The following is a 13,402-nucleotide window of genomic DNA, read 5'->3' as shown; positions in this document are numbered from 1 at the left end:
CATACTTCCAGCTGACAGACTCCATAGCCTTCCTTCCCAGCATGACACAGAAGATGGAAGATATGCTTACCCTTCAGTTTAGGACAAGTCAGAAGCTTTTTTTGAGTAAACTCCTGTCAACCCGTATAGCATCAAAGTCTTCAATGAGGAAAATAAAAGTTTTTAGTCACCATGTTTGAGGAAAAAGCCCAGCAGAGCTTAGACTAAACTCTTCTAATTCTGAAAATGGATTTTTTACGCTGCTGCTGCTTACCAGCATTCACAAAAAACCCCTACAACTTAATTAAAAATTTACAAAAGGATAATTTGTTTAATTATTGTCTAGCAAATCTCTGTGGAATGCAGCAAAACTAATAAGATCCAGGTGAGTTTCCATCTGCGGCAGTTAGTAAACCTTCCCACACTGGGAGAAATGCAGGCAGTAAAAATACCAGACAAGAGCATGCAAAACAAACCTTGAAATTAGGTGGAGTAAAGGAAATGATTCTCCTACAAAAACATACGCTGACATAAAATCAGAGCAGAACTCTGTTCAAGGAATATTAGATCGTTTATAGCAATTTTTGTAGTTCTCGTCATTATCTGGCCATTAGAGTAAAAACGACATTTCCTGGTTCTCAGACTTGAGGAGGAAGCCTGGGACTGGGAGGAAGGCTGATGGGCTATGTTTACAACAGAGAATTGGGATACAGACTTGAAAGGAAAGAGGAAAAGAGAAGAACCACCAAATCAAAAAAAAAAATTACACGGGAAGGGTGGGAGAGAAGGAAAATGAAGAGGCATTTCCCGAATGATCTGTAGAATAAAATTAAATTAGGAGATAATTTAGGAAACAAAACACAGTAACGACCCTGCCAGCTCAGACTGAATATTCACCTAGCTAAGCTCCCGGCACTGAGTGACAGGCTGAGGCAAGCTCGTGGTGGTACTTCCCCAGGATGTCTTCTCAGCCCCCAGCGTAGCTCCTGAACCAGAGGTGGTACCTCATTAATGGAAGGAAAAGCCACCTATCTCTAATCACGTAAGGAATCCAAGTAACCTTTTGGCATCCACAGCTTCCTATGGCTTTCACTGTTTATTTGACACTGTGCAAAGTGCTCTGTTTGTTTGATATCTGCCAATGGTATTTTCATTTGATACTGGTTAATTCTTGTGTTATCAGAGATTAATTACCATTCCCTTGCCTACAAAATGATGAATGACCTTGAGAATGTGACATCCACTGTATCCACCATCCCCACCGTTTCTTTTCCAAGCTGAAATGTCCTAATCAATGTAATTATTCCTCACATGGAAGCTGTTCTGTATCTTTGATCATTCTCGTTACCCTCCTCTGAAATTTCGAGTCCTGACAGAAAGAAAACATGTAGGGAAAGATGGAAGAAAACACAAAGGTAACAAAAGCAAGAATAAGAGAGTTTGCTTAAACAGTACTCCTTATAATGTTAAATTACCGATTAGCAGAACCTGCCAACTATATCCAGTACATATACAATACTGCTTTCCCAGCACACTAGGGAGTTTGATTTTAAATATAATAAATTAAAAATTGTCTAATTTATGTTCATAAGACCTTTGGTATTGGTTTATACCATAGTCCCTAATCCTGCCTCCACAGTGGCTCATAAGGCCACTTAGGGAATAGAACTAGGAACAGAGTTCTTTCCTGGGTATTACAGTTTCTCAACTGTCAGAAATCAGCAATCTGGAAGACATCTTGAGCCAAAAAAGCACAAAAAAAAAGATTTCATAGCCATGGCATAGATCTTTCTTTCCTAAGTTTTGATTCCATGCACTTGGAACTTTTGGTCCCAAAGCATCTTGAGACAGTGAGTCCCAAAACTGAGTTGTTCATTACATGAAACCAACCAACAAACCCATTTTCTACTGCCTGCCTTAAGCTCAATAATTTCACTAGGTATTGCTTTCCTTTTCAGTTATGAAAAAACAGTGAATATTCTTTCCCTTGTTAGCCTTTTCTATACTATTATGGCTTTACAGATTTCTATCATATCCTCAACTCAGCTCTCTCTTCTCTAAACTAAACTAAACAGCTCTAATCCATTTAGTCTCCCTTAACACAGCAGCCACATTCTCTCTTTGGCCATCTTTTTCACAGGTATCCTTACTCCATATCTAATTCTAGGTTTTTCCAGAGCTTCAAGCGTAACAGATCCTGGCAATAAGAGTGGATAATTTCCAGAAAGGTGAGCCTAGTGGAGGTTGAGTTATCTTCAGGTTAGGTTAAAAAGTACTGTCCGTGTATTTCTTAATCTAGTCTGAATACAGAGAATGTGAGAAATAAGAGGAGTAATTCTTCTGGCCTTCTAACCCACATTATCTATATCAGAAACAGTTTATACATTAACTCACACCTGTATTTTTTTCCCCCAAGCTTGAAGATTTCTTGTGAAATACAGTGTTATGAAAGCACTACCGTCTGTTGCACAGCAAATTTTACCTGTAGCTCTTTGGGAAATATAAGCGTACTCTTTTCCACTGATACCGTTACACGAGTATCAACACACTCTGTAAAAAGTGCAGAGTTCTTTGATAATAGTGAAGCCATGACTTTCAGGAAATACATGTTTCTTAAAGAAACAAAAACTGTACTGCAGAGATCACAGTTAAACACAAAATTATGGTTATGAGAAGAAACACAGGGGAAAATGTTGGTAACATGCTTTAAAATATACAAAGTATTATTAAGAAAAAAAATATATATATAACTTTTAAACAAATTACTTCAATAAACAGCACTAAGCCAGCTCTTGATATTCAGTTAATCTTACCTGTTCTTGAGACTTGCAGACAGAGAACTTCACATCCAACTAAACCACAAGTGTTTTTAAGTTATTAAAACATCTTCTCTGAAGGTACCTGATAAGAATGCTAGTCCCATGAACACCGATATTCTTTTAGCTTGCCAGGGTTTCATCCCTTCTAGCTATCTCAATTATGATTTAAGGATACTGTTCCATTGTGACAAAAACAACAGATGTCCTAAAGAACTGATGCAGTATATTGAAAAGCCTGAACATACAAGATTCCTAATTAAAGTAACACAGCATTATATAAATACATTTGACAGACCACAATGTCTAAAAATGTGTTTATTCTTGTCATTGTAATTAGTGGGCTAAACCTGAACTCATTCTGCCAGTACCAATTAATATCATCTATGGCCAGTTCAAAGTGGCCACGATGATCACAAACGACATGGAATTTAGTAGATGTTCAGATGGTACCACTTGACACAATGCTCATCAACCCTAAACTGCAACAACCGCACGAAGTTGTTTATCAGAGTAGTACATTTCCCAAGCTTTTGGAGCCAACCCTTCAAGGAAATGAAGATTTTAACAGTCAAAGCCCTTTGAAGCTTGGCCATGTGATAAATTTATGTTTCTGCGTCCCTTCACAAGCCTTCAGGCTCTGGCTCCATTTTGGGGAAGTATTTGTAGATCTTCTTTTGGTTTTTTTATTTGGTTTTTAAACACTTTGAAGAAACACCATCAGGAAGTCTCACTGACATCCAAAATGAATAAAGCAGCTTGCATTATAGTATTATTATTCCAGACAAAAACCGTCCTGGGTTCCCCACTCAGTGTAATCTTACCTTATAAAAGCTAACACATGATACTAACAAAGTAAAATACTGGCAAGACGAAGCAGCTATAGGCTTAAAGTAAGTTAATGGATGAAGATCTAACACTAATCTTCACTAGGTTATTATCTAATTTTTTTTCACCTTTTTTTTTTTTTTTTTTTTACATTTTAGAAGCATAGGATTGGAAGGAACTACCAAGGTCACCATGTCCAGACTGCTGCTACTCCAAGAAACTCTAATACATTAATTCCTTCCTAAAATGCGAGCTCTGCCTTGAGGCAATCAGACTTTTTTCTTGACCATGGTCCAGAATGTCATTGCTGACAGAACCGTTCCCATTTCCAGACCAACTGCACCAACAGCTGATTCATCTCTATTTAACCTTGTGCTAACATTGTATTTAAAGAAAAGTTATTTTCCCTCCTTAATGTTTATCTTCCTAATAAGAAAAAATAAAGAGCAAATTTATTTACTGTAAAGTAAATACAATGAAATAAAAAAAAAAAAAAAAGCAGTAAGCTTTTATTTTGGTAGGTTAACAAGGACAATCTCTTTAGTCTCTCAACACTTAATTCATTCCTCCTGGATAACACCGAAGCCTAACTCTGCATCTATTACACTTCCTGGGGTTTTTTCCCTCCTAAGCAGATAACCCTAATTCTACCCTATATCCCACAAGATGTCTCACCAGTGCCTTATGCAATAGCACACAGTATTCCTTATTTCATTCACCACATTTTAGGATGCATTTCCTTTCCCTCAAATCACATAATTATTATGTGATCATCTAATACATCCGGTTGTCTTCCTCCATAGTCACGGCCAACTGCTGAGTTCCCAGCATACAGCAAGAATTCTTCTAGCCCATAATGGTATGACTAAAGAGCTATTTGAAGACAACACAACAGAAATGTGATGAAATTTAACCAATGATATGCAGTTCATGCTGTATAACTCTGGCTGGAAAATGACTCCTAAGTTTGTGTCATCAACCAATTTAACCAGCATACATTTGTTTTTTACTGATGATGTTGCCATAATTAGTAACAACTAAGACTGATCTCAAGATAAAAATCCATGAAGAATGGATTATTACAACATCCTACTTTAAAATTTGCATTTTCTCTCCCTTTTAGCCAGTTATTTTTCTAATGAAGTCCAAACGTGGGATGTGTTACACTGTCTACAAAATTCAGTTACTGAAGAAGGCATAAGGTGCAACCTTCCTTTGTTAAAACTTAGTTCCTTTTATTCCATTTAACATTTACCTCCATGTCTAATTATTTTTTCCTTCCAAGATTTCCTCTTTCCTTCCAAGATTTCCTCTTACATCTTCTGTGTGAATCATATTATCCTTATAATTAAATATGAATAAGACACTTTGTATTCCGCAATCCTATAGCGCTATTTCTGACTTGTTAGGATTAAAGAAGCCATATAATATGGCACACACAATTGGAAATCTAATTTTTTGCAGGGTGTGACAGTGGAAGATACACGCCCCTCTGACTTGAGCATATGAATTCCACTCCATATCAACTGACTCCACTGCCCTCACTGAAAAGTGAGAGGAAGGATTAATTTATAAGTAAGGACACAAAAAATATTTGTCCTTGTCTTAGAATTTCTTTCCTTTTCCTTCTTTTAGATGGGAGAACAAGTTCTGGTATTTTTTTTGCAAGGTCTAATTCAGCTTACTATCTTTATCTACACTTGTTGATATCCAACTCTGCAGTTTCCATATCTACAGTGCACACAAGGTTAAGAGTCAGGTTGCATTCAAGTAGTTTTTAATTGAACTGTGATGACCAGGGTTCCTCCTAATTCAAAAAAATTCAGACCATGGATCTTGAGACAGACTTTTTTTAATAGAGAAGATGCAGCAGAACTTAGCATCAGTGAGCGTTTTACCCTTGACATCAGTGGAACCAGGACCTCACTCAACCCATTCATGTCTACCCTAGTCTCCAACACACCTAAGTGTGGGGACACAAAACTCAATTCTATTCACAGCAGAATAAAATCCAGTTTGACTTATGAAGGTTGAGAAGCATGTGAAAGGAGTTACGAGTATTACTTTTTGCACCTCAGTTTATCAGAGGTATTTTCCTGCTGGACCGCAGAAAATTATATCAAAAGGAAACAGGTGGTAGGAGGGAAGAGGAAGGACAAATAAAAACATAAACAAAAAAAAAAGCACAGCCCAAAAATTCCAATGGTACTTAAGGAAACAATGTGAAAGATACTAATCGGCAAATACTGCTTTCCTTGTTCCGGCTGGACCGTCAAGATTAAATCTCCCCAAACCAAGATCTAGCATCAACATGGATATTAAACCATGAAAAAATCTAGCCGACAGAAGAAGGGGAGTTAGGAGAACAGCAACATCTTGCAACTGCTCTCCAGCTGTAAAGGCAGCAGTGGCAGTGAAGGCTACTTCTTCCTGCTCTGTGATGAAGACAGCAATATCAGAGACAAATGAAGTGGAAGTGCATTTTAAACTATTAAAGCCTTTATCTTTTTAACTGTTGTTTGTAGTTAGTATATTAATTCCTTTAGAAATACAATTGTTGAAAGTATTTGTTATTTAGTGTAACTAAATGCCATTTCTAAAAGCTTTTGCAAGACTTGGGATGAATTCCTAAGAAAGCTTTGTCCAGATGGAGAACTGTATGTAAGGAGAATAAACTACCAGAAACTGGGTTTGTTTTATCATTTTCAGAGATTATGATCAATATTCAGACAGTTACAGGATAAAACTAAATCCTCAGTAGGGAATCCTTGATCTCGTTTGCAGACTGGGGAGATGGACATGCCTGGAGTGGCTCTTTGATAGAACTGGACTCCACAGAGATAAATGTCTGTTATCCATCTGTATGTATGTATGTATATTTTGTAATTGGCAGCCTTTCTACATAAGAAGAAACATGCTACTCAGCCTTGCCTGTTCATATAAAATGTCATCACAACCTTTACATTTTGCAAAGGAGATAAATTTGTCAAAACTGGCAGGTCTGCCCTGAGTTCCAGAAAAATCAACAGGTGCTCTTTAAGTCCTGCTTTTCCTCTTTGAATTTCCGGCCTGTTAGTAAGGCATCCACAAAGGTCACCTCGGACAGAAACGGAGAGTCAAAGGGAACTCCTTTCTGTTCGCTGCGTCCTTTCATGCCTTTAGAGAAGAAAGGTAAGCAGTCTAGCAAGAGCATGTGCCCCTAGAGCACACAACACCTCAACAAGCCGAAGTTCACATGTGGCCACATAATTAAAAAAGAATATGCCAGTTCTCAGTATAACACGTGGTTTGGCCATCAGCCACATGCTGAGGCTGGATAGTCTTGGGAGCACCTGAGTAACAGCTCAAGGTGCCCTCAATGAAGTTGAGTCTCTCAACTGGAACTCAAGCACACAACTCAGTTGCCCTTCCTTCTTGAGGTCCTGCAGACTTCCCTTTCTCTGCTTAGGTTGGTAAATAAAGTGTTGTAGCACCTTCTACTTGTATTTGTTCGAGACTGAGTATCGTGCTTTGTCATTTGAACCCTGCAGTTCCCAAACTCATTGTCACCCTGTGTCATATAATCACACACTTGTACACACATCCGCTCCACGCTATCCACTCACTTTTCTGTAACACTGAATGCCAAAAATAATCCTGAAACAGAAACTACTTCATGCCTTATACTACTAATGAACTAAAAGCTAAGTATATTGTACCTTGATAAGAATAAGAGCTTTTTTCCCCAGAAGAAAAATACCATTTTCCCCTGGCAGGATACAAAAGGAAAGGGTCAACGGTCTACTAACACAGAGGTGTGGCAGGCAACCAGCGCTCTCAGGCTGCAGCAATGCCTAATGGTTTAGTTGCCTCATGCACAACCTCATTCTTCATCTCATGCTTGAAGTCACTTCCAAGGTCTAACAACATAATCAGAGGTTTCCACTGAGCAATGAGTGGTAAATGCAGGTGATCTACTTTGAATGCAAACAACAGTGGTAGTAAGTAGCAGGGAAGAGGAACACAGATTAGAGAAGAACAATTTCAACAGCAAAGGTTGCTCAGTATTTATCCAGAAATCACATTAAAACTACTCTTTTTTCCCACCTGACTTGTTTGAAATTTAATCAGTTCTGATAAGAAATATGATGCAAAACTACATAGAGTCATTCAAAAAGTCTGTGAGGAGTAATATTTTAACTATTGCCTGGTACGTCTCTTACTCGCATTCTCTTACTATGTTTTTCAACACAGTAAAATTCTGCGAGGGGAAAGGCTGCACCTTGTGGCACCATTCCTTTTGAGAGTGGCGGACAGTACTGCCCAAGGGATTTCAGATCAAGGAAAGGATCGCTCTCCCAAACTAAGACTTCTGAGATCAAGTCATGTATGTGCTCAGTGCTGTCAATACACTTGCAATCCTCCAACAGAACCAAGGAGTAAAAAGCCAAACCAAGAAGACACCAAGTAGTTTATGCATAAATCAACCATGGACACACCCAAAACCATAAATCTGTATCCTCCCTGAAGTGAGCTTCTGTTTGTTTATTTTAAATTGAGGAGCAAAAAGCATGTGGCAATTAAAAAAAATGCTTTTTCATTATGTCCAAGAAAGTGGGGATAAAAATCTGGTATTTAGGCTTTTCCCTATTATATATAATATATTGATTCCTTTTTACTTCTCTTTTATTGTTAAGTCTGTGAAACAAAGTCTGGAACAAACTGCAGCTAACTGTATTAAAAAAAAAAAGGTGCTGATCACACTGATTTTTTTTCACAAAATGTTTTATGCACATGTGAAACAGATGTGTAAAACAGGTTTAATCTGAAATCTGAATGTTGTTCTTTGCAAAAAAACACTTCCCCTTACTCACCCAATTTATCTCAGCTGTGACGATTTTCTAAATTAGTTAAAGACCTCCCAGTCCTGCAGTAACCTTCACAGATAAACGAGATAAGAAAAAAAACTTTTTCTTATATCTATTTCCCTATTTTTATTGGGAGAAATACTCCCCGTCTGGAATATCTGAAGTGTAAAGTGTTGTTCCTATACTTGTCTTTTCATTTTGGCCAGCTCTGTAAACAACAATATGTAAGCATCAAATTTCTCAGCAGATATTTGCAAATTGTGTCTTCACAAATAAGCTTGCTCTGGAAATAAAGAACTCCAACACACACATACATGCACAAACAATTTTAAGGTTTCAACTCTCATGTGTTTTTGAAAGAAAATCACCAAGAAACAAATCCAAAAGTTTCTATAGTAGATGTGGCACGGAATTGAGAGGAAAATTCATAACTTTTTTTTTTGAGAAAGACTGATTATTTTCATCAATGTAGCAAATTGCTTAACACATTCAAATATTTTGGTTTAAAATAAATAGCGTAACATATTATAATGAAACACATTTTGTGCTGAATTACGTAACAGAAAAGGTATGCAAGTTTAATCAACTATTACTTAACATATTCCCCACTTGAAGTCAGGCAGTATTCATGCTACAAGTCACACATTCCTCAACCCTTTAAATGATCTGAGATTACCAGATGCTCCAGGTGTATCTGTACTCCAAATTACACTGCAGTAATGTTTCTGCTGAATTTCTCCCAGTTTTACAGTACAAGTTAGTCTATAGGAAGCAATCTGCAGCAAACCGACCATAACGCTGCTGCAGGTACTAAAATCAGCATCTAAAAAAAAAAAAAAGAAAAAAAAAAAAAAAGACAAATGCTCCCACCCCTACCTAAACAAACCGACCCGAGCTACTCACCATTCACGGCTGTGGGAAACTGAGCCATCATGGTCTTGAATATGCCTTGCTAGCTCTTAGCCATCTGCAACATAAAAACATTGTGCCATTAATAATGCAACAAGGGCAAAACGTAGCTCTGCGCTCCTGCTGAGCAGGGGGAATGTCTGTCCCTTTAGCTCACACTTCCGATAGCAAACAATGCCAGGCTTCAGGCTGCTGCTGAACAAGCTGAATTTACATTTGGGAGGGCGTGGGGGAATTTTTTTTTCTATTTTTTTATAGGGTATGCAGTGCAGTCCTGATCCTAGTGGCACATTCTTAAAGGAAAACAGTACCAACTGTTTAGCAACTGCTGCATAATGTACACAAACAGTTGACAACATGTCAGAACATATGGCGTGGAGAACAGCCCTCTCCTGGCAGGAGGACAGACTCGGGGTCCTAGTAGATCTTTTCCAGCTCTCCCTGGTAAATATTTATGCATATCATAAAAAAAGTTCAATGCACAGCTCCGTAACTGAGTGATTCTGCTGAGAAAAGTGGAAGAACAATTATTATTCAAATTCATCCGTTCCACTACTCCACATGCTATTTACAAAGAAAATGCTCTTACATGATGTATTCTGAAAAAATGACTTGTCCTAATAAAAATTTGTAGTCAGCCAGTTTTCTATAACCAACACAATGAAGTTATTCCTTCTCTTGAGCTATTGCATAAAGACTCAAAAGCAGCATTTAAAGGGGTCTCAATATAATTTACTTTCATAATAAATATCAGAGTACTAAGACTTATTTTGTTTTCCTAGTATGTATCCTTTTAAGAGAACCTGTATTAATGTTATTAGTTCTTTAGAATTGCGAAATATTCACTAATACTTATCTGAGGGATAAGTACAAGCACTGCTTTACAAACATAGAACTAAGACAATGGAGCAAGTCTTTGCTTTGGATGAAATAATTTTAGTTAAATAGTGAAACTTATACATCATTATCCTGTGCTCTACATGGAGACACTATTGTTCAGGATGAAGCTATAAAAATGAAATTTTAATTAAAAAAAAAAAGTCACGTCTCAGATCCCTCTGTCACTCCCTCTTCAGATACCAAACCTTCTCCCCCCACCAAAAACCCCCTTCACCTCTCAATACAACCACAAATTTTAATATTAAGTACAGAAATATCACATCCCCCACACTCCCTCCCCCTGCAAGAAAACTCCTGCACATCTCATCACAAAAATCACACAACTGGAAAGCACTCTGGTTTCACGTGTGGACAGGAGAGCATTTTTTGTATCTATTGCACATTTCTGCAATAAAAATAAAAATGTCTGGGATCAGTTTTTAACAATCCTCTCTCTATATATTTTACAGCATTATTATATTTATTTATATGTTTATGTATTATTTGTATTATTATTTCTCTATCCTATAAATAACATCTAAAATCATGCTATTATAATAGGCCACAAATCATTCATTCTCACTGGGTCATTTGTAAACCTCATAGCCACATGCACACCTGGTCCCCCTCAAAATGAATGAAGAACAGTATTTTATGTGAAGTTATCCTGGTCTGTGTTGCTTATATAACTGCCCAGTGAGGAAGGAACAATTTATTTACTTATTTATTTAAATCTGACACATTACAGACCAGTGTCATTAAGACACTTGACATTCCAGGGTTTTTTATATACATTATACATACATACATTTGTGTACACACACACACATATATATAAAAAGAAGTAAATGGAATGATTGGCGAGTCCAAATGATGTCTCAGGGTGACACCAGGTATCAGCTGCAGAAAGATGAAAAAAAGGAAGCATGGATCTATTCCAAGACATGAATTCTAAAACAAACTGGAGTATTTTTAGCTTGCTTACAGCATCCCTTCCTAGGCCTTACCAGCAACCTACCAAGAGACACTTGAAATCTATACATAGCCTTCCCGAAAAATGCTTCCAATGTTGTTAAACATTTCTACAGCACATTTCTCTGCAAAAGCTGTTCTGTCAAGGAGGGCTAAAAGAGAACCTGAAACCATGACACAGAAGCGGGGTGCTGGACAACTTCCCCCAAATCAACAGAGCAAAGCTCAGTAGAGCTCTGCGCTGACAGAGATTTCCACCCACATGTGACTTTTTCTAGATTTACAGTCTTACTGGATAAAGACATTTATCCAATAAACATTTGATCTTTCCTCCAACATATTTTATTCTCTTATTTTCAGATTGCTTTTAGGGTTTTTAAAATGAGTAATTACAACAGAATCACAGAACCACAGAATATCCCAAGTTGAAAGGGACCCACACAAGGATCATCGAGTCCAACTTCAGACTCCACACAGGACAACCTAAAAGTTAAACCATGTATCTAGAGCATTGTCCAAACACTTCATGAACACCAGCTGGCTTGGGGCCATGACCACTTCCCTGGGGAGCTCGTTCCAGTGCATGACCACCCTCTCAATGGAGAACTTTTTCCTAATATCCAATCTTAACTTTCCCTGACGCAGCTTTAAGCCATTCCCTTGCGTCCTACCACCAGAGAGGAGACCAGCACCTCCCTCGCCATTCCCCCTCACGAGGAAGCTACATGAGCAGCAATGAGGTCACTCCTTGGTCTCTTCTTCTCTAAGCTGAACAAACCTAGTATCCTCAGCTGCTCCTCCTAAGTCTTGCCCTCTAGTCCTTTCACCATCTTTGTTGCCCTCCTTTGGAGACATTCTGATATTTTTATATCCTGCTTACATTGTGGAGCCCAAAACTGCACACCGTACTGGAGACAAGGCCTCACAATACAAGTCAGATAATTGTCAGACAATACAAGTCTAATAATAAACTGATTACCTCTTAAAGCCCAAAATATTAAGATATATATTTAAAACACTTCACACAACTTCCAGCTATAGGGAAAGTCAGACTCTGCCTTCTTTGGTTTTGCTGAAATGGCTCATGTAGATTGAGCTTTCTAAACTCCCAAATGCTGACCACGTCAGTGGGAGAAGTAACCCAGGCAGCTTCATGCACACAAAACATATAAACCCCCTCTCCCCCATTTTGATGCCCCTAGAGTCTCAACTATATCATATTTTAAAATCAATTTCAACTGAAAAATTTTGAGGGCAAAACCCTCACATTAGCTTGGTGAGGGTCTGTCCTATTTATGAAAGCTCTGCATCTACGGAGCACACATGTTCCTGGTTCATTTTCATCAGCCGGGGTAACTCCAGCCCACTGTTACCGACAGCTATGTATACAGGCAACTACCTTCACTAATCTGTAAGACAAGTGATCTCTATCCCGGGCTGCATCAAAAGAAGCGTAGCCAGCAGGTCAAGGGAGGTGATTCTGCCCCTCTACTCTGCTCTGGTGAGACTCTACACCTGGAGTACCGTGTCCAGCTCTGGGGTCCCCAGCACAGGAACGACATGGACCTGTTAGAGCGGATCCAGAGGAGGGCCACGAAAATGGTAAGGGGCTGGAGTACCTCTGCTATGAAAAAGAGCTGAGAGAGTTGGGGTCGTTCAGCCTGGAGAAGAGAAGGCTCCAGGGACACCTTATTGCAATACTTGAAGGGGGCCTGTAAGAAAGATGGAGAGAGACTTTTTCCCAGGGCCTGTAGTGACAGAACAAGGGGCAACAGTTTTAAACTAAAAGAGGGTAGATTTAGATTGGACACAAGGAGAAAATTCTTTACGTATAGGGCAGTGAGACACTGGAACAGGTTGCCCAGAGAAGCTGTGGATGCCCCATCATTGGAAGTATTCAAGGTCAGGTTGGACGGGGGCTTTGAGCAACCTGATCTAGTGAAAGATGTCCCTGCCCGTGGATGAGATGATCTTTGAAGGTCCCTTCCAACCCAAACCATTCTGTGATTCTGTGAGAACAGAAGTTTCATAGCTCACGTCAAGCAGAATTAGGAATGGTAGTCAGACACCGGATACAGCACACCCAAGTTATCATCCATACCACTATCTGTCCTCTCAAAAGGAGGAGTCCAAGATCAGATGTTTCTAATACCACACTGTTTGATACTCTGT

General features: G+C 38.6%; 1 protein-coding gene across 6 annotated transcripts in view; it reads right to left on the bottom strand.

Annotated features, from left to right (window-relative positions):
• Positions 1-13,402, bottom strand: part of ITSN2 (intersectin 2) — a 90,516-nt gene that overhangs the window by 66,008 nt on the left and 11,106 nt on the right. For all 6 annotated transcript variants that reach the window (XM_076332680.1, XM_076332684.1, XM_076332683.1 and 3 more), the window contains exon 2: positions 9,374-9,437. In XM_076332680.1, coding sequence (XP_076188795.1) covers positions 9,374-9,404 — 31 coding nt within the window. In that variant the 5' untranslated portion in view covers positions 9,405-9,437. The remainder of the gene's footprint in view (positions 1-9,373; positions 9,438-13,402) is intronic.

Source organism: Aptenodytes patagonicus, chromosome 3 (genome assembly GCF_965638725.1).
Source record: "Aptenodytes patagonicus chromosome 3, bAptPat1.pri.cur, whole genome shotgun sequence".
NCBI lineage: Eukaryota > Metazoa > Chordata > Aves > Sphenisciformes > Spheniscidae > Aptenodytes > Aptenodytes patagonicus.
The sequence above is the reverse complement of the archived record's forward strand: the minus strand, read 5'-3'. Positions and strand labels throughout refer to the sequence as shown.